The following is a 22,845-nucleotide window of genomic DNA, read 5'->3' on the forward strand; positions in this document are numbered from 1 at the left end:
AGGAGAATCTCTTGAGCCTGGGAGGCAGAGGTTGCAGTGAGGCAAGATTGTGCCATTGCACTCCAGCGTGGGCGACAGAGTGAGACTTTGTCTCCAAAAAGCAAAAACAAAAAGCGACTGACACTTTACTAGATATTCCATAAATGGGTGCTAAATGAATGAAGAGCATTCTCGTATTCTTATCACTTTGATCATGAAGATAGCTTGCTTTCCTATATTGATTCAAATTTATTGTTATGAAAATGTTTTATAAGAAGGAAATTTTAAACAAAGAAAAAGTACCCTTAATCCCATCACCATAGGATAGTTATTCTGATTTTTGGTATACCTTTCTTTATAAGCAAACACAGACTTTTTCATAATATAAGCTGAGAAAATAGCAAGGTATGATTTTTCTTGTTTGCCTTTCTCTAACTGCAGAAAGGTGACATTTTGGACACAAGGATTAAGCTACATTATTTAGGTTCCTTGGAATGCCTGCTAAGTCATTCATTTTAACTCATCCTTTCAAGGAATTTGTGTGGAGGTGACTATTCCTATTTTTAGCCCCCTGCCCTTTTTTCCCCTTGTGTTATACCTTACCCATTGGGAAAATATCTGGCATTAGGAATAACTGAAGGCCCCAATTGGCACGTATTTTCATTTTGAATATCTCAGTCATATGAACTGAAACTGTAGGTCAGTATTAGTCCAGAAACATGAATCGTGAGAAGAACCAGTATGACTAACAGGTTGTGCTGTAGGATGAGTCTGTGGGAGCAGGCTGTGAGGCCACAGGCCCCCTAGATAACAGCACAAGGAGGACTTGTAAATGAATTTGAGATGTGTTCATTTTCCATAGAAGAGAGCAGGCTGGTTTGGGCTGAGGATAAATGCTGACTCCCTGCCTTTTAGTCTGGAGTAGAGTGGAGTGGAAGGGCAGCAGGGGCCTGGTGGTATAATTATTTCAGATGTATAGACCTTCAGTTCTTTCTAGAATTCTCAATTCCACTTTGCACCTTGCCCTCTGCCTTCCATGGCTCCTGATGCCTGAGCCCAGCTCCTCCAAGTTTCTGTCTGGCCAGTTAACCCTAGTCCTTCTCTGCACATTCTAGGATGCAGCTTTTCACTTTCTAGCAGCTCAATTTCTGATTTCCAGAAATGTACTAAATAAACCCTCCTTCACTGGGGCTTTTCTTCCTGCTCTCTGTGGTTGTAGGATTACTCCCTTTTGCACTTTGGTACTTTAGCTCTCTGTGGCTTTAGAAAGGATCAGCTGGAAGGTTCAGGGGAAGTGTTTATTTAGACCTTGATCTGAACCAGGAGTCCCATTCTGTTTCATTAGAATGAAGACAACCAGTTTACATAATTTATCTGATAATTCCCACTTTTTGAAATATATCTAAGAATAAGGAATTAAGCCAAATACGCAGGTGACAACATTGGTTTTACAGTTACACCAAAGCTCACATACATGGGTCATAATAGTTCTACAAGCCCTGGCTGTAGGCCCTTAGTCTGTTTTGGATTACGTTCTATAGCAGAATTGTTTTTTGGTTTGCCAAAAAATAAGTCAGGCATGGACAGTTGCAAAAAATAATAAACTGATCTGATAGTGAAGGAAGAGATGTTAGAAACTACCAAAGAGACCATGTGGGCCCCATTTGCCTCTGTGATGTAGCATGCTATAATAATGGGGCCATCATGAAAAGGTCAAGTATCTTTAGTTAGGTACTCCTGCTTAAGATGGCAGGAAAAATGGAAGGACCACTTTTTGGATTATTGTCAGTGTATCAGCCTTACCAGATGTACCTCCAGTATCTTGTCACCTAATGCATTTTATACCTTATTATTTTAGACGTAAGTTAAAAAAAATTTCTCAGACTTCACTTCTAACCCACTTTGTGTTAACCAGTGGCGTATTTGTTAGCTTGCTTAACAGAGGTAATTACCTTAATTATACAGGTAAATTTAGTGTAAAATACAACTAGAATCCCAACAAATCATGTGATTACAACTAGATTTAAATGTTCGCATGGGAAAGATGAAAAGTGTTAGGGCTGGGCGCAGTGGCTCACACCTGTTATCCCAGCACTTCAGGAGGCCTCCATCTCTTAAAAAAAAAAAGTGTTAGATGGCAGGGATATTGGTAGCATTTAAATAATGTTGATTGGCAAACTATATTTTACCATATTTTGGATAAGGTATTACTTTTGACAGTCACGCCATTGCAAATTATACTCTAAAATCTTGCTTTTCTAAAGCACACAGACACATGTATATATAAGTAGTACAGCAACACTGTATAAAATTGGGAAAAAAGAAAAGGCATGAATAACTTACATAACCACTGCAAAGTATACCTCAGCAGACCTTTGTTGAGGTCTGGGGTGCAGTCAGCAGAAGCACTGTGCTCAGAGTTTCTTTTCCCATGTGGCAAACAGGCAAACAAGTAGAGAAACATCATCTTTGTAGTGAAATAATATTGACAGAGAAGGCAGTAGCCAGGTTGGAGAATGCACAACTAGGAGAGGAAGCCGGGGAACACCCAAGCCTCATGTGCAGAAGCATGGCAAATGCAGGCGGCTTACTAGACTCAAGAATAAGTTGCACAGAAAGAGCTTTTTTAAATCAGGAAGAATAAAAACCAAGGAAAACGGAATTTTAAAAGAATTACAAAGTAGCTTTCCCCCCAGCTCTGTGCAACTACTTCTCAGCAAGTCATATCAGTAGATAGCAAAAAAGTATCTGTTACTGAAAACAACACCTCTTCACAAAATAGGAATAGATGGATATTTTCTTATTAGAATAATTATCCTTTAATCTCACAGCCTAAATACTTGGCAGTAGTAGAATGATGAAAACAACTTTTTTTTTTTTTATTCTTTTTTTTTTTTTTTTGCTTTCAGTTTTTCTATTTATTTATTTTTATTTATTTATTTTTTAATTGCATTTTAGGTTTTGGGGTACATGTGAAAAACATGCAAAGTTGTTGCATAGGTGCATTCATGGCAGTGTGATTTGCTGCCTCCCTCCCCCTCACCCATATCTGGCATTTCTCCCCATGCTATCCCTCCCCAACTCCCCCCCCCGCTGTCCCCCCAACTCCCCCACAACTCCCCCACAACAGACCCCCGTGTATAGTGCTCCCCTCCCTGTGTCCATGTGTTCTCCTTGTTCAACACCCTCCTATGAGTGAGAACATGTGGTGTTTGGTTTTGTGTTCTTGTGTCAGTTTGCTGAGAATGATGGTTTCCAGGTTCATCCATGTCCCTACAAAGGACGCGAACTCCTCATTTTTAATGGCTGCATAATATTCCATGGTGTATATGTGCCACATTTTTCCTGTCCAGTCTATCATCGATGGGCATTTGGGTTGGTTCCAGGTCTTTGCTATTGTAAACTGTGCTGCAATGAACATTCGTGTGCATGTGTCCTTATAGTAGAATGATTTAAAATCCTTTGGATATATGCCCAGTAATGGGATTGCTGGGTCAAATGGAATTTCTATTTCTAGGTCCTTGAGGAATCGCCACACTGTTTTCCACAGTGGTTGAACTAATTTACACTCCCACCAACAGTGTAAAAGTGTTCCTATTTCTCCACATCCTCTCCAGCATCTGTTGTCTCCAGATTTTTTAATGATCGCCATTCTAACTGGCGTGAGATGGTATCTCAATGTAGTTTTGATTTGCATTTCTCTAATGACCAGTGATGATGAGCATTTTTTCATATGTTTGTTGGCCTCTTGTATGTCTTCTTTTGTAAAGTATCTGTTCATATCCTTCGCCCATTTTTGAATGGGCTTGTTTGTTTTTTTCTTGTAAATCTTTTTTAGCTCGTTGTAAATTCTGGATATCAGCCCTTTGTCAGATGGGTAGGCTGCAAAAATTTTTTCCCATTCTGTTGGTTGCCGATTCACTCTATTGACTGTTTCTTTTGCCGTGCAGAAGCTATGGAGTTTGATTAGGTCCCATTTGTCTATTTTGGCTTTTGTTGCCAATGCTTTTGGTGTTTTGGTCATAAAGTCCTTGCCTACGCCTATGTCCTGAATGGTTTTGCCTAGGTTTCCTTCTAGTGTTTTTATGGTGTTAGGCCTTATGTTTAAGTCTTTAATCCATCTGGAGTCAATTTTAGTGTAAGGTGTCAGGAAGGGGTCGAGTTTCTGCTTTCTGCATATGGTTAGCCAGTTTTCCCAACACCACTTATTGAACAGGGAATCCTTTCCCCATTGCTTGTTTTTATCAGGTTTGTCAAAGATCGGGTGGTTGTAGATATGTTGTGTCGCCTCCGACGCCTCTGTTCTGTTCCATTGGTCTATATCTCTGTTTTGGTACCAGTACCATGCTGTTTTGATTACCGTAGCCTTGTAGTAGAGTTTGAAGTCCGGTAGTGTGATGCTTCCTGCTTTGTTCTTTTTGCTTAGAATTGACTTGGCTATGCGGGCTCTCTTTTGGTTCCATATGAAGTTTGAGGTGGTTTTTTCCAGTTCTGTGAAGAAGGTCATTGGTAGCTTGATGGGGATAGCGTTGAATCTGTAAATTACTTTGGGCAGTATGGCCATTTTCACGATATTAATTCTTCCTAACCATGAACATGGAATGTTTCTCCATCTGTTTGTGTCCTCTCTTATTTCGTTGAGCAGTGGTTTGTAGTTCTCCTTGAAGAGGTCCTTTACGTTCCTTGTTAGTTGTATTCCTAGGTATTTTATTCTCTTTGTAGCAATTGTGAATGGCAGTTCGTCCATGATGAACATAGATGCAAAAATCTTCAATAAAATACTGGCAAGCCGATTGCAACAGCACATCAAAAAGCTTATCCACCATCATCAAGTAGGATTCATCCCGGGGATGCAAGGCTGGTTCAATATACGCAAGTCTATAAATGTAATTCACCACATAAACAGAACCAAAGACAAAAACCACATGATTATCTCAATAGATGCAGAGAAGGCCTTCAACAAAATTCAACAGCCCTTTATGCTAAAAACTCTCAATAAACTAGGTATCGACGGAACGTACCTCAAAATAATAAAAGCTATTTATGACAAACCAACAGCCAATATCATACTGAATGGGCAAAAACTGGAAGCATTCCCTTTGAAATCGGGCACTAGACAAGGATGTCCTCTCTCACCACTCCTGTTCAATATAGTACTGGAAGTTCTAGCCAGAGCAATCAGACAAGAAAAGAAATAAAGGGTATTCAATTAGGAAAGGAGGAAGTCAAATTGTCTCTATTTGCAGACGACATGATTGTATATCTAGAAGACCCTATCATCTCAGCCCAAAATCTCCTGAAACTGATAAGCAACTTCAGCAAAGTCTCAGGATACAAAATCAATGTGCAAAAATCACAAGCATTCCTATACACCAATAATAGACATAAAGAGAGACAACTTTGATTCATATAAACACACATAATGTATACTTACAATGGAGTAACATACAATGTATTAATATTAACAAGAATGAAGTAGATGCATGGATACTATCACAGGAAGATTACCAGACACAGTCAGTGAAAAAGGCAAGGTGTACAATTACAGGCACCTCACAAACCTGTGTGCATAGACGAACAAATTTGAAAACTGCATTTTATTATATATTTGCCCATACATAGCAGAAAGGTCCAGGAGGATACATGTCTATCTGGTAAAGAAAGGGCGAAGGCAGCTTTCTGTTTTAACTGTTTATTTTACTCTGTATCTTCTCTATTTGAATATTCTATCATGTGAATGTATTGAGGTGTAGTGTGTCTAGTACACACAAGTGTGCACCTGTGGATATATGTACTCTCAAACCAAAGAAAGCTGGTAATATATTGTATGATAAAATGCTAAGGTCAAGAATGAGATAAGAATGTCCACTCACTACTCTTATTTGCCATTGTTTTGGAAGCTGCTAGTCACTGCTGTTAGACAAGAGAAAGAGACAAGGAACGTAAATATTGGAAAGGAGGAGACAAAAATGATCATTGCAGATGAAATGATTAAATTATTTTATGCTTGGAAGGCCAAAGAGAATTGCCTGGGCAAACTTAGAAACACTAAATAAATATGTATATATTCCGTGCATATACAGTTCTATAGAAGCTTATCTGGGGAGGTGTTCTTAAAGAAGCTCTTTAATAAATAGTTGTCTCTGCAGATTAGGGAAGATTTAGATGGGGAAAACTTTGCTTTTGAAACTTTTATTTTCAAATGAAACTTTGTATCATATTCATGTATTAATGTACCAAACTAAAACTTTTATTTGGTTTTCTTACAATCAAGATAAGAAATTAAGATGATAAAACTAGGAATATATAAATATATGTATTTATATATATTTATATATAAAATTATATGTACATTTATATGTAAATATAATAAATATATAATAATTTACATAAAAAGGGGATAAAATCCCAGAAAAAAGGTACAGATTTGAATATATAAAGCAAAATATTGTATAACAAAGTGGAACATTTGTGATTGAAAGGAAAATAATGGCAAGGAGAAAAAAGTATTTGCTTTGGCCAGATTATGAGGAAGGGCCTGAGTTTGAACTTTACGGGGAGCCAAGGATTTGAAGCAGAGAAGTGACATAAGACTTTCCAGCAGGAGCTCCAGGTGACTTTAACGTTCCTCCTTTCTTAAGAATAGCCACCTCATACTTTGACTCTGTAGGTGAAAGTCTTGTTACTTGGTATTGAAGTTACTTTGTCTGTGCTTTGTCTCCCTTCTTGGAGGGCAGGGACCATACCTTACTCATCTTTGCAACCCAGACAACTGCTGCAGTGCATAGCTCCAGGATGTGTCTAGTAAATGTTATTGGAGTGAAATGGATACATACTAAGATGGTGTATTCTGCTGGACTTGGTGACTTGCTAGATTTAGAGGGTATGGTAGGATTGTAGAGCGATTCCTATATTCTGTTATTTAGCCATTCATTTATTCCTTCATTCAATATTTATTGGACCAACTACTCCATGCCAGATGGTATGCTGAGCTTGTAAGAATAGAAGAACTCTGGTTCTTGAGTTTGGAGTGAAAGATAATGAGCTGGAACTTTGAATGGAGTGTGCTAAATATGTGAGAACCATTCCTAGCATTGTGAGGGGTCACAGGACCGCCTGACCCAGCCTCTGCAGGTGGGGAGATTGGGAGGACTACCCCTTTGCTCTCAGTCTTAAAGTTTGAGTGAGTTAGCCATGGAACTTGGGGGAGGGGACAAGAAGGGGATGAGAGGAAGATAGGCAGAGATGCAAATAGTAGTATGGTGCTGGATGTGTGTTAAGAGGTGGTACAGAGTGGAGCCACAGGTAAGTAGGTGTTTCTGGACCTTAATTTTCATTCATCTGGCAATACTAATTGATTCATTTATTTCTAAGAAACTTGTTTTGCAGTTAGAAAGATATGGGACTTTAGAAAGCGGGAAGAAAGGCACTAGATCATAGAGAACCTTTTTTGATAAGCCAAACACTTTAGATTTTATCTTTAGACTCTGGAGAGCCATTGAAGGATTTTAAGCCATTGTGGGATTGTGTTTGATGCGGTCCCCTTCAGTGACTATGTGGAGGATGGGTCTGGGAAAACGACTCTGGAATTAGGAGATCATGAGGAGACTGCTGTAGTTGTCAAGAATAAAGCCTTGAAAGAGTGTGGTGCGGGAGAGGCACAATTAAGAAATAATTAGAAGGTAAAATTGGTAGTACACTTGATAATTGATTGGGTGTGGCAGAAAGGAGGAATATAAAATGACTCCCAGGTTTCTATTTCTGGGTGTGCCACCAGCTGGGACAGCATACAGGAGGCTAAGCAGGCTTGATATGGAGAGACGTTGGGCTCTGTTTTAGTAAGGTGGTGTTTGAAAATGTGAAATTCAGGAGGAGTAGATTTGAAGCAGAAGATGAGTGTAATTATGGCACTTAAACAGGAGGTGGAGCAGCTAGTGATGAAGTGGCAGATAGTTCAAAAGTAAGGGGAAAGTGGTCTAGAAAGAGATTTGTGTTGGACCTGAGACCTTGAGTATTGTTGAAATTTTCTAGGAAGAATGTATATTGCAGGCACTAGAAGAGGTTAAGGATGAATCTTTGCACATCAAATTTAACCATCTGGGAGAAGCAGAAGAATCCATAAAGAAGCCAAAAGAGGAGAGGAAGGAGGAAAGCCAGATGAGAGAGCATGCTTACAGAAGCCATGGGAAGAGACGGTTTTGTGAAGAAAGAACTGCTTCAGATTTTCAGATATCACACAACTGTCAGATAAAACAAAGACTGAATTTGTCTGTTAGATTGACATTTAGGTGATTATTGGAGACCTTGGCAAAAAGAATTTCAGTGGACAGCTAAGAGAAGAAGAAATCAAATTGCAATGCTTGCAAAGTGAAGGGAAGATAAATTAGAGTTGGAATGTGTGGACACTTCCTTCAGGAAGAAACAGAGCTAATGCTAGACTGAAAAGAGGGGCCTTACTGACTTTATCAAGAACAGAGTAATTACTTGATTTTTTTTCTATGTAAAAGAAACATTTATATTTTTTCTCATTTAATTTTATAGAGACTATTATGTGGTTCTTTGCTATGTTTCCAAAAATTATTTTACGTATTGAAATTATTACCCAAATAAGAGTAGAACATTAAGCTATTTTAAAGAGTAGGAATTGAACTCAGCCTTAACTTTAGACAAATAGTATATACCATATTCTAACCATTGAAGGACATGGTGATAAGTTGATTTAAATGATTGTACAAAGTAGAGTCCTTTAAAGATACAACTGAAATTCCAGAATATTTTTCAGCTTATACTTGATTTTTTTTTCCAAAAGAAGCTATGGCCTTTAAGTCTTATTTGATGACAGTATAATTCTACTACAGTGGTAATAGTATAGTGTGCATGGTCAGATTTAATTTACATAAGATTGTATTTCGCAGGCACTGATGATGTTGTAGGCCCTGAAGGCATGGAGAAATTTTGTGAAGACATTGGTGTTGAACCAGAAAATGTGAGTCTAACTTACTGAGTTGGGTGAATCAGTTGGTTATTTTTCTTGCTTAAGTCTTCTTTAGTAAATAAAGAACTAATTAAAAAGTAATGGTATGTTAGTTTTTATGAGGCAATCTAAGAAATAAGTTCCAATTCTAGTTTGATTTATAAGCAGATTTTCCTTTCTTGTGAGTGATATGGTGTAACTACAGTTATTTTTTCTCTCATTTAATTTCTTGTATGTAAAAAGTACAGTAATTAAGCTAGATGCTTAAAAAGTGGTGTGGGCACATGTGCCTACAATGTTGGATCAGCTGGGGGCCACATTGTACTACTCTGTGTACCTTCGTGCCCCGCCGTAGTTGTCAGCCTAATGTAGAGTCAGTCTAGGACTTATAATTATTCATCATGATTTTGAGTAGATTGTAATAATCAAGACTTTTTCACAGATCTTTTACTTCCAATTGAATTTAGCTCAGAAAGTGATTGCTTTTTATAATATAAAAGCCCTAAGTATTTTTTAAAATTAAAGGGATTTTTATAGCCTGATTATCTTTGCCTAATTCTTAGCATGTTATTGTTGAATATTTTTCTGTTCCCACATCACCTCTTGTATACTAAAATGAAAAATTATGCTTATACACTTGCCCTGCTTCATTAACTTTGCAGTTTAATATTACATTAGCTCCAGTTTAACAAATATGTCCAAGATCCTAAATGAATTTATGATCTGGAAGAGATCTCAAGAGCTCATTCCCTTCATTCAGGCTGTTTCCAAGACATCTAGTGCCCAGGCATGTATATCATGCTTTTAAAGAAAACTAGCAAGATTTGTATTTTTTTCTTTAAACTTTTTTTTTTTTTACCCTTGCCATTTCTTTGTTTCTATCATCTACCTCGTCCCCCAGTAATGCTTTAAATTTTCTAAAGAGTCTTTGGAATGTCTTTCATTTATTACATGGATTTTTATATATATATATATTTTATTACATTAAAATATATATATATATATATTTTTTTAATGTATTCCAGTTCAGGTATTTCAATAAATTACTGAACTTGGCATGAAGGTTTGGGAAACACCTAGGTCAATAGTATTTTGCCATAGACTGGGCCATAGACACACAAAAAAGCCATTTCATTGACTTTAAGAAGGAAGTTTTCTATGGGAGCCAGGCCAAGCTTGGCGGAGTGTTTTCTGAACAGTGTAGTCAGAGGGCTGAGAGAGAGTTGGGCTTGAGAGGGGCTCTGGAGGTTCCACACAGAGTATGGTAATCAGCATATGGCAGAGGAGTGGCAGCAGGGCCCAGGCTTGCAGTTAGAGGCTGAGAAGATTGGGAGACAAAGGGCTTGCTGTTATGTGAGGGATTACCTGAGCATTTAGTCTCAGAGGCAGAAAAGCCTGTCCAGGATGGGAGAGCACTGATGTTGATTCTAAATGAAAAGAAAAGGAGGTACAGCTCTTTAATTTTCCTCACCCCTCAATATCAGTACTTAATAAAAGATAGCTATTATTGTCATTCCTTTTTGGCAGTTATGAGTCCTTTACAACTCTGTTTCTGGCTGGGCATAGTGGCTCACGCCTGTAATCCCAGCACTTTGGGAGGCTGAGGCAGGCAGATCACCTGAGGTCAGGAGTTGGAGACCAGCCTGGCCCCTATGGTGAAACTCCGTCTCTACTAAAAATACGAAAATTAGCCAAGTGTGGCTACTCAGGAGGCTGAGGCAAGAGAATCGCTTGAACCCAGAAGGTGGAGGTTGCAGTGAGCTAAGCCAAGATCATGCCACTGCACTCCAGCCTGGGTGATAGAGCAAGACTGTCTCTAAAAAAAACAGAACTCCATTTCTATAGGAATAGAAGTAGCCTCAAAATTTAGAATCATACTGAAGACCAAAAGACCAAATCAGAATATTATCCAAGTATTTAGGCTGGAGGTGGTGGGTCACACTTGTAATCCCAGCACTTTCGGAGGCCGAGGCAGGTGGGTGGATCATGTGAGGTCTGGAGTTCAAGACCAGCCTGGCCAACATGGTGAAACCCATCTCTACTAAAAATACAAAAATTAGCTGGGCATGGTGATGTGTGCCTGTTATCCCAGCTACTGGGGAAGCTGAGGCACAAGAATTGCTTGAACCCAGGAGGCAGAGGTTGTAGTGAGCTGAGATTGCACTACTGCCTGGGCAACAGAGTAAGACACTGTCTCAAAAAAAAAAAAAAACCACATTATCCAAGTATTTATACTGTATGTACTTCAATTCTGAACTGCCACCCATATAGAAGTTGTATTGTTTTATATCATCACTAGGAAAGAAAAAATGTTGCTAAATGAACTGACATGCTATCAATTATGGATGCATTCCCATTTCAGAGACATTAACATTTGAAAAACAAATGGTAAAATATGATGTTTTCAAGCCTTGTCTGCATTGATGGGCAAGCACCTTTAAACCATCACCTTGCCTGATATTTATAGCTTATGAAATTAAGCAAGCTTATAAAATTCAAGTCTACTTTCATTTACCAAGATAACAGCAAAATTCTTTAAGTACTTAGCTTCCTTATTAGTTAACTTATGTAAGTCTCTTTTTTGTAAACTTTCCCGTTAGAGTATCTGTTTTGACTGTTTAGCCATATTTCATTCATACTTGTTTGTGTGTGTGTGTTTATGTGTATCTGTGTGTTCTTGCAACCTCACCATTTTTTTAACTTAACAAGTGTTTATGTGGAATTTTAAAATATTTTTAGTAGAGAGTGGAATAGAGGTGGTTCGAGAATATACCTAGTTTGCATTAGAAAATGTGAGTTAGTTCACCTAGGTAAATTGATATACAAGAGTCAGAATTCCAAGAAACCTGAGGGATGGGGAGAAAATCCACTAATGTGTGAATAATTTGAGTAACTGTAACCCCATCTTTTTGAGAAATTCTTAGTAGCCCCTTGGTCTCTTAAGTCACCGCTTTCTAACCTATTTAACAATCATATTTTAGCCTTTTAAGCAGTCGTTACTAATCAATCCTAGCAATCTACCTAGTAATCTAAATTTTTTTAATCTAAAAAAACCTGATGACTTTCAAAAAATTGATAGGTACTAATTTATTTGGTGAAGATTCTAAAAATTTAGTAGATTCTCAGTGATACTAATTTCCAATGAGGAAAACCATAAAGTCAGCATCATGAGAAAGCTTTTCCTTACTCCTCTGGATGTAAATTAGACAAAGCTAGAGATTTTTAGCCTACAAACTAGCTTATTGGCAGACAGATTAAAAAGAGCTTCTGAATCTCCTAACTACTCTTGTTCTGGAGTTTTTAATGTACATGTTGGCTCTCGGGGGCTCAGAAATCATTAAAAATGATTTTTTTGCCTCATGTTTTATGTTTTTAGATCATTCTAGTTCCTTTCACCACAGCCATTTTGTGACCCAGTTGGGCACAGGGATGGTGGTTTAATGGTTTTGGATGGTTCTTTCAGTAGCTGAAATGAAGCCTTAGGTTCTATGTAAAGAAATCAAAGTAACTGGAGAAATCCTAGTCCCTGGAGAAACATGTATCTCTCTACCCTTTGCCTTTTTCTGTTTCAATACAGAGAGAGAGCCCATCAACAGTGTATACCTGATACCCAGTTTAGGACTTCGGTGTTCCTTACATATGAACGACTCTCCAGAGATAACCAGCTCCATGGAGTGGCTGGCAGGATGATCCTAAGAAGGCCCTGTCCCTCTTCTTTACCTTTTTAGGAATGACATTCTTTTTTAGTTACTTCTCACCTCTTCTAGGATCTTTGAGGTAGATGAGAAGGAAGGCTTCCTCCTCTTGTCCCAATCGTGCATGGCCTCAGCCCTGTCCCTATGTAGTGTTCCAGATAGCTTAAAAAGCTGGGTGCACCTTTGACCTGTCATTTTATCTTTGTAGCTTCAGGTATTTATTAAAACTCACCATCAGTTCTCTGTGCTATCTTTTCTCTAAAATAGCTAAGTGAAAAAGTGGTAAGCAGTGGCATAAACCAGAGTTGTCACAGTTTCTGAAGTCTGCATGGTTTCAGAAGATTCCCAAAAGCACAGGTGGCACTGGGGGCCTGCCCCTCCTTTACAAGTGATGGGACCATGCCATGGATCCTACGCTCATTCCAGGCATAGTGCTGTCTTAAAGTGGAATGTGGGGCTACTTTAAAATAATTTTCCCCCATTGTATATAGTGAATTCACAAACATTAATTTATGTATGCTACAACTCCACTGCGTGTCTCCTCTTGTCCACCTTGTTATGTTTTAATACATGTTCTACACCTTGCTGTTTCATTTAATACATCTTGGAGATTATTCTATATTTGTCCAGCTAATTCTACTTTATTCATCTTAGTGGTATCATAGTATTCCTTTATATGGAATGTATTCAGCAAAGAAGTATATAACCAGTTCCTTATTAATGGACGTGGTTGTTTTCAGTCTTTAACTGCTACAAATTGTACTGCAGTAAATACTGTTGAGTATTCATTTTTGTGTTGTTCACAGGTAGAGCTATAAGATAACTTTCCGTAGGTGGAACTGCCGAGTCAATAACTGGTTTTACATTTGATACTGCCCTCTGGAGAGGGTGATCACCCTATACCTCCAGTATCATGCATCAGGAGAGTACATGCTTCTCTAAACTCTTGTCAGCAGACTTTATTGTCAAACTTTTTAAATGCTTGCCAAACTAGAACTCATTTTTGAAGTTAACTCTGCTCATATTTCAGTGACTAAACTACTGTGAACAGAAGCATTTGACAAAACATTAATGTATTAATGACTGAGATCGATTTGTCTATTCTTGTAAAATTTGTCTAATATATTTTTTAATTGTGTATTTTTTTTTTAACAGGTAGTTATGCTTGTCCTGGCTTGGAAATTGGATGCACAAAACATGGGCTATTTTACTCTACAAGAGTGGTTAAAAGGAATGACTTCTCTCCAGTAAGTCCTAGGCTGTACTAGTGGGGTCCCTGCCCTTCCCAGATGGTTACCTCCTCCCTGGGACTTCAGGTGGTCTGGCCAAGCTTCCTCAGTGGCCAAAGATGTAAAGACTAAGACCCATTTTGAGGACTATTCTGGGCGAATTTTTAAAGTGTCTATATGTGTATGTGGAGAGAGAAAGAGTGTTACTATTCTTGTAGAGCACCTCTCTCCAGGACAAATGGACCAATGTTTTCTCATAGAAGCAAGCCACCTGTGTAATTTAAGATTTTTTAAATAGCCACATGTAAAAGTAGAAACAGGTAAAATCAGTTTTAATCTATTGTATTAACCCCAAATAATCCAGCATATTTTCATTTCAACATACAATCAGTGTTTTTAAGAAATCGATGAGATATTTTTACGTTCTTTTTTCTCATGGTAAGTCGTCAAAATCTGGGGTGTATTTTATGGTCTGTCTCCATTTGTATTAGCCACATTTCAAGCACTGAGTAGTCACATGTGCCCAGTGGCTATTGAGTTGGGCAGTGCAGGTTTAGAGCTTAAAAGGCAAAGACGTACTGACATCTGGTTTATAGTTAGTGAGAAAAAGTTGAGTAATGTGTTACTTGTAAGTTAAAATATTTGATATCTGTGTATTCTGATTTTAACTTTGGGCAGAATTAAAACTTCATTATTCCAGTGATTTAAAAAATTAATAAAGGTTTGATTTGCGTAACCTGGTCCAGGATAAGAAAAATCAATGGTTGTATGTATTTGCTTTGCGCATGTGATATGTGTGTGCATGTCTGTGCCTGTGTGTTATTTGTTTGCTGAGTTTCATTCAAGAAAACAAATTGTCATTCTATATTATGCCTTGAAAGATGCAGTTGAAGTGGATGACTAAATGTTTCAAATGGCATTGAAGATGCTAATTCTTAAGAGTAATTTTAATATAAAGTAATTGGGATGGCTTTTTCTTTTCACTTTAGAAATAATAGATCTTGATTTTTGCTGGATGAAAATTGGAGTTGAAGTGGTTTATTTAAATAATTTGGAATTTGTCCACTTTTAATATCACTGTCCATTTGTTATTGTTAAGAATGCTTTAATTGCATTGTGCTTTAGTAGTTTATGAAGACTTTCACTGTTCTCCCGTTTGAATGCCTCACAGCTACTTTGTGAGGAAGACAGATCAGACTTTATCCTGAACGTTTTACAAATAATGAAACTGAGGCATAGAGGGAATCAGTGATGTATGAATGTGGCAGAGATGGGAAGAACACTTAAGAATACTTAAGACTTGTGATTCTTAAATCACATTCTTCCTTCTAACAATATTATCTGATGACAAATGAGTTTTAGGTAAAAGCCAAACCATCCTTTTACTAATGTACTTTCCTATCAGTGTGCTCTAAATTTTAAATTCTCTGAAATCTCTTAAAACTCGTTTGTCCTTTTGGGGGAACATCTTATGATTTTAATCTTGTTTGACTCTTTATTATTTTTCTACTTTTCTTCATTCTTTTCTTTTCTTTTTCTTTTTTGAGACAGAGTATCCCTCAGTTGCCCAGGCTGGAGTGCAGTGGCACGATCTTGGCTCACTGCAACCTTTGCCTCCCAGGTTCAAGTGATTCTTGTGCCTGTCTCCCAAGTAGCTGGGATTACAGGTGGACACCACCACACCTGGCTGAGTTTTGCATTTTTAGTAGAGATGAGGTTTCACCGTGTTGGCTAGGCTCGAACTTCCTGGCCTCAAGTAATCTGCCTGTCTCAGCCTCCCAGTGTTGGAATTACAGGTGTAAGCCACCGTGCCTGGCCTTCATTGCTGACTAGAGCATCTGATGGCTGCTTTTTAAAGTGTCCTTGTGATGATGAATGCATGGCCATATCAGGATTTTATTTCAAGCCTTCAGAGAGGTACCATCAACATTTTCAGACTTATTTTTATTTGTCTTAAGAAGGTATGATACCCATTTTTGTATAGTACTAAGTTATTTACAAAAGAATGTCCTTCTACAAAAGAATATTACCTGATACCAGACCTTGCCCATGTGTTTGAGAGCCGGATCTCCTGGGAAGTGAGAAGCAGTTTCCTGGAAGAGTTCTGCGTCCACGTTCTGAATCCAGGGTACTCCTTCAGGCTCTTTGTTGGGAACCTTGCTTTCCACTTTGTATGATGCAGGTGGTGGCAGGTGGGTTCTCAAGGTGATTGCCACTTGATCTTTGCAATTCAGAGTTTAGTGACAAGCCTGATCTACTGTAAAGGCATGGAGGAACCTGCTTGCTTTTCGTGATATGAAACTCTTGAGGTTGGTATCCTCATCAGTGAGGTGGAGAGAATTATTCAGAATAACTTTTAAGGTTCTTCGTAGTTCAAAAATAGTCCAACTTCAAGTTTAAGAACCTCTGCCTGCCCTCCCACCCTGACTTTCCGATTAGTCATTTGTTCAGCAACAGTTTGAATGACAGTGATGTGCCACATGTAGTATTCCAGGCCCTGGGGAATCTAAAACCATGAATAAGATAAAGTCCATTAAGAGCAGGGGCTTATAAACAATATTCAGGCAAAAGAGCCCAAAATAATAAGGTCACTTCTCTTTATGCAGGTAAATTAACTAAATAAACATTGTATTTGTGAGGTATGTGCACCTAGTGCGTAAGAAAACCCAGAGAGTAATCATTTATATGCTCTAAAGGCAGAAAGTAGTCTATCTTTTAAACTACTTTGTCTTCTATTTTGGATTTCTTTTCTTCTTTTGCTCATTTTGATTTTATTAAACCTATCTAATGAAATAGTTTGATCTCAAACTGGAATTAACAAGTGTAGAACAAAATCTGTAGTGATATATATTCATATATGGCTTAGGCCCTTTAGGCAGCTATAACAGAATGCTTTAGACTGGGTGGCTTATAAACAACAGAATTTTATTTCTCTGGAGGCTGAGAAGTTCAAGACTAAGATGCCATAAATTTGGTGCCTGGTGAGAGCCTGCTTTTTGGTCCATAGATGGTGCCTTCTAGCTGGGTCCTCACATGTTGGAAAGGACGAACAAACTCCCTTGGGCCTCTTAACTAATCTCGTTCACGAGGATTCTGCCCCCAGGATGTAATAATCTCACAAAGGCACCACTTTCTGATACCATCACCTTGGGGGTAAGGATTTCAAGGATTTCAGCCTACAAATGTAGGGGGGATACAACATTCAGACCATTCATTATAGTTGATTAAATATTTGGTTAAAATGCCGTAAAAAAAAAAAAAAGTTACTGTACAATGGGAGTGTGGTAGAAACAGAAAGCCCATGGGCTGTGGAACCAGAGTTTTTAATCATCTCTGTCATTTCCTGGGTGTCTGTGAGGCCACTCAAACTAGAGTGGCGAAGTATGGCTTATGGCTTATGCTTGGGCTCTCAAAAATTAGTCTCCCTGATGCTCTCCAGAGGAATTGTGTGCTCGGCTTCCCTAGGGCCTGTGAGCCTGGAACAGGAGGTGGGTAGTATGAGAGTTTGGACTTAGGTCAGCAGCTGGTAGACAACATTAATCCTTGCACTCCCAAGATCCTTGCACTCCCCTGCCAGAGGACACAGCTCCTGTTTTGGTCTGATGAATTAAGCTAATCATGGTTCTTAAACTTAAAAAAAAAAAAGTGAGAATTGTAATTAACTATATAGAACTGATGATAGACTGGAAAAATACCTTTGGGATGACTAAGTGAAGGGGCAGTGGCCTTTTCCTGAGTAATAGGGGAAAGCTACCCCTGATTTTATAGGCTTTGATGATTCTTCTATTGATTTCTGTCACTTATGAATCTGTTACAGCAGCAAACTCAAAAAGAAATGATCTTACATTGTGTGCATTTTTTGTTTTGGGAATGGTGTTCCTTAGAAGTGTGGCACTGTCACTATGACTTCTACAAGTTCTATTATGCGTGGTAAACAGAAACATGTGGGAAAACTTGAGTTGAAGATGTGGCTGCTTTCTTAAGTGTCTCAGGTTGGTGGCTTACATATCCCAAGCCAGGCTCTGTTAGAACCGAGTTCTCTAAGATGTGCTTGTTGAGTGACCACTAGATGGCAACCTGTGGTTCTGGACAGGGTGACTCAGCGGGCTGTTTCACTAGTAGGGGCTAGTTCAGAGGCTTTGTGGGGTCAAGAACCCCTTTAAAACAGATTAAACTCTGTATTGGCAATATTAGCTCCAACCCCAGGTTCTTAATGGGTATGTAAGTTAGAAACATTCCTTGTGCAATTTATGTTTAAAGCACAAGAACTGTTCATTTCCTGCATTTCAGACAGGATCTCTGAGCATCTTTCAAACATAGTGACATCTTTTTGCCAGGGTGTTGGGCTGGCTCCCAGGCATGCTGCAGAACTTCACATTTCTTCTGGTAGTTCTGCCTGGAGACTCACAGATACTTTATTTTCTTTTAGCTATGGGGTAGTTATCTAAATGAGTGCTTTCTGCCCTTGAATCTGTTAAAACAAACAACTGTTCTTCTTCTTGGACAGGACTAAACTGCCAGCCAAATCTGTGGCTTTGGTCCTTGATCCTCTTTTCAGTGAAGAGCAGGGACCTGGACCTTATGTTTTTGGGTTACCTAGTTTCCCTCCTCTTTGACCCTCCTCCATTATTATTATTAATATTATATTATTATATACATACCATTAAAAAATGTAACTCTGTAGTAGAGCACCCAGTATAAAGTTAGCCCTGCCTCCCAGACTTACTCCTGTTGACTGCTTTCTTGTGTATCTTTCTACTCTCTGTAACCCCATCATTGGGGTTCTGGCACTAGATCTCTAACTGGTTCTCAGTATCTCTTTTCCTTCCCCAAATTCTCCATGGAGAGCAAGAGTGAGCTTCTCAAGATGTAGACCTGATCATGGTCTTTCTCATAGTGGCAGGTGGCCTCCATTGTTCCTAGGATGTAATTTTAAAAACCCTCACTGTGAACCACAAAAGCCCTTTATGAGCCCATCCCTGTGTCCCTCTCAGCATCATCTTATACCTCTTTCCCTCTTCCTCTGTCCACTCCAGCCACGGTGGCTTTCTTTTAGTCTGTTGGACTTACTATACTCCCATCTGCTTCTGGACCTTTGCATATGCTGTTCCTAATATACAGAGAGCCTTTCCCACCTCTCCAAAATATCTAGATCTTGCTTATCTTTCAGCCCTCAGCTTATGTGTTACTCTCTTAAAGAGGTCTTTTCCAACTTCTAAAATAGTCTAATTTTAATCTTTTTTATTTTCCACATTAGGAAGAAATAAAGGTCATTCTAAGTTGTTCTGTTTCATAGAAATTAAACATTTAGTTTAATTGTGGGCTTTTAGATAGTTTATCATCTCAACAAAGAGATCATAAGGACTTATTTGTAGTTAGGTGCAAAGAAGGAGCTTTTACAGGCTTGTTGCTATAAAATAGATTAGTGTGCTCTATTATGAGCCATTTTAGTTCATACAGTATACAAAATATATTGATAATACTTGGCGTGTATATTACCTGTACTTAATAGGTTAAAGCTCTGTAGACAGACACAATACATGTTCAACACTGAAAATCTTTAATATTGCTGGTGAAAATGGTGACTTGATTGTCATTTTTAAGGGTTAGATATTGCAAACAGAAAATTACTTTGTAAAAATAACCAGTAAGTCTGCTTCCCTATGAAAAGCAAACACTGTATCACTTACCAGTAAAAACAGGTTATTATCACCAAGGCTCCCTAGAGAAATGGTTGATTTCAAGTCTGGCATAGGACAAGAACAGGGTGAGCTGGAACATCTTGTGCCAGAACTCAAGGAAATGCTCAGAAACTGGTAGGGACATGTCAGAAGGAAACTAGAGCCAGCTTTAGGGGGGCTGTTGCCCAAATGGGGAAAGTTTGTACAATCAAAAAGAATAATGACAGTAACAGATTATAACACACCAAATTAAAAGCAGAAAAATCCTAAGTCCAGAAAGTAAGAAGATCGTGTGTGGAGCTCTTCTTTATAGAAGAATTACAGCCAATAAATGTAGAAGAAATGATAGGATTAGAAAATCACCATCTTGGATCTTCAGATGTTACTGACTCAGGCTGATATCACCAATGGATGCTATAACCATTGTGTGTTGTTGGGAGCATGTCCTCCTAGTGGGGTCTTTAAAGATCATTCCCTCATGGCCACAGAACTTCTGCTGGGAGAGGCATAGGAGATGAAAAGATTTATTTTATTCTCAGGTCCCAGAGAGGGAGGCATGGCATGCCACACAGGTTGCTAAATGGGAGAAGCTCCCAGGGAGTGGGCTCTGCTAAGCAGGCGGGGAACCGAGAGAGAGTGAGGATCCATTGGGCATGTGCCTTCCCTGAATGTCAGATTGATGTGTGTGCATGTCACTCAGTCATACTCAAGGGAGGGCAAGAAGGGGACCTTGTGGCAGGAGCCAGCCTTACTGCAAGTGAACCTGGTCTCCTGGGTAGGATGTTCATTGCCTGTTTGTGGGGATATTGAGGCAGGAGGAAAATAGGAAGTTTCAAAAATGTACAATACACATTTGAGTGAAAGTAAGTATCTCAAGGTATTATCCCGTGGATATTTACTATTTCAAAGAGGAGGAATTGCTTTAAATGGAAAATGGTGGACACCACTATAACCATAGGAATCCACTTAATATCACCAATAATAGGACAGATAGACATGATGAACCTCCCCCTGGTGTGTGCTGGGAAGGGCACACATCTTGTCAGAGTGTTGAATCTGAATATAATTATGGGGAAATTAACTGACAGATTGACATTCTGATAAAACAAGTGGTCTGGTCTCCAAAAGTGACATTGTCAAGAAAGAAAAAGTCAGGGCAATCTTCTAGAGACTAAGGAGATAAGACAGCTAAAAGCAGTGCATGATCCTTGATTGGATCCTGATTGAAAACAGGGGCTATAAAGGAAATTAGGGAATAATTGGGAAATTTGCATGTGGATTGTATATTAGCTAAGAATACAGTAGTAAGACTGATAATAGTGTTGAAGTGTTTAGGGATGAAGTTTCATTATGTTTGCAGCTTTTAAGTGATATAGAAAAAAGTATATGTTACAAGGGAGAGTGAAAAAATATAAAAATAAAGTTCATTGCTGGGTCAAGGGGATGGTATGTGGGTGCTTATTTACTATTTCAACTTTTCTGTATATTTAAAATTTTTTTTAAGTGTAGAAAAAATAGGTTATGGATGTGTTCCAACTTCAGGGTTTTGTTCTTTCCTTTGGTATTGTGTTTTTAATTACTGCCCCAATTAAAAGAAGAAAAAAAGCTCAGGTCATAATTTGCCTTTATTCTGTTTTTCTAGATGTGATACAACAGAAAAACTCAGAAATACTTTGGATTACTTAAGATCATTATTAAATGATTCTACAAACTTTAAACTTATTTACAGATATGCGTTTGACTTTGCACGGGTGAGTTCTCTGGAGCCTATCCAGATGTTTCCCTCTCTTCCCTCCCCTTTTTAAATTGCCTTTTGAGGTTTGTTTTTACATGCGACAGCAAAAAAACTTGAATAAGTTACTCCCAGGATGCTAGTTAGTATTTCTTTCTACATGTATGCTTTTTAAAACTAAGTTTGATTCTGGGTGAACATTTTGTATGTCAGCAAAAAGCTCTAGTGGCAGCAGACGTTTACTGGCTCTTGCAATTGGCCTAGAAGTAACATGGGCATGCAATAGACACTGTCATTTAAGTCTCTTAGATAAGGCTGGAAAAACTTTCCTTCTCACAGAAAACAAAACTTCTCCTGTTGAGTTTATTAGAATAAGCTAATCATATCTAATTCAGATTCACTCTGGGTGCTTTTATTGTATTTGGAAATCATGTGAATTTCAGACCCAAGCTAATTTCAGTGAACATTACTCAGATGTATTTTTCTAGTCATCGTTTTGAAAAGCAGTTAGCCTGTTTGTCTATTACATAGTGAGTGAGTCAAGTCGAAGTATGTGAAAGTGGTTCTATTGGAGTGAAATAAAAGTTTTACTTTTCAGCCTAGTCACCATAGGTAGTGAATATTGAAGCACCAGTTGGCATCATACTTAATTCAAACAAAATCTATATCCCATACAATTATAGTTTATTCTGAAATGATGTTTTCTGTTAGGTCTGTGTGTTTAGTGGATTCAAGTGAATCCACTAGGCTTTCTTGATTGATTGCTTTTTTTAAATGATTTTTTTTTTTTAAAGCAGAGAACTCAGTGACAAATGATTCTTTTTCCTTACCACCATATAGATTTTTTTTCACTTTTTACTCTCTTTGGCTCTGCCAGTTCAGCACCAAAGGTTTATTTGATGGTGAATTTTGATGCATCTGCAATAACGTTCTCTGTGGTGCCCTAATTCATGTATTTTCCCATTATTACAACCTTCTAGTAAAATCACAACATGCATGGAAATTTGATGTTAGAAATGATGAGGTGAAATTCAGATACAGTGTTTGATAAAATGACGTTTGTGTAATAATATATAAAAGTTCCATGCCAGGCCAGACACAGTGGCTCATACCTATAACCCCAGCGCTTTAGGAGGCCAAGGCAGGAATATCACTTAAAGCCAGGAGTTTGAGACCAGCCTGGGTAACATACTGAGACCCTGTCTCTATTAAAAAAAAAAAAATTTTTTTTTAATTAGCCAGATATGGTGCCTGAAATTCTAGCTACTCAGGAGGCTGAGGTAAGAGGATTGCTTAAGAACAGGAGTTTGAGGTTAAAAAAAGAAAAGGGAAGTTATTTGCCAGATGCTTTTAGAATAGATGACTGGTTTCTAGGATTAAATAGTTTATTACCTGAGATTTTTTTTTTCCACCCAAAGTCAGCTATATTTTATAGTACGGGTAGAAATTCATTTAGAAGCATCATACCTTCTCTACCCAAATCAGCTCTGTTTTCTAACTTCCTTGGCTGGGGAGTCACAGTTCTCCCACATACCCACTGTGCTTTAGATCCAGG

At 38.3% G+C, this 22,845-nt stretch overlaps 1 protein-coding gene across 1 annotated transcript in view; it reads left to right on the forward strand.

The window, feature by feature from the left end:
• Positions 1–22,845, forward strand: part of DCUN1D4 (defective in cullin neddylation 1 domain containing 4) — a 75,316-nt gene that overhangs the window by 36,090 nt on the left and 16,381 nt on the right. Inside the window, 3 exon segments of the mRNA XM_021670372.2 lie at positions 8,895–8,965; positions 13,804–13,895; positions 21,201–21,309. Coding sequence (XP_021526047.1) covers positions 8,895–8,965; positions 13,804–13,895; positions 21,201–21,309 — 272 coding nt within the window.

The sequence above is a fragment of the Aotus nancymaae genome, unplaced genomic scaffold, assembly GCF_030222135.1.
Source record: "Aotus nancymaae isolate 86718 unplaced genomic scaffold, 86718_ANA_hifiasm-v0.15.2.pri h1tg000006l, whole genome shotgun sequence".
NCBI classification, from domain to species: domain Eukaryota; kingdom Metazoa; phylum Chordata; class Mammalia; order Primates; family Aotidae; genus Aotus; species Aotus nancymaae.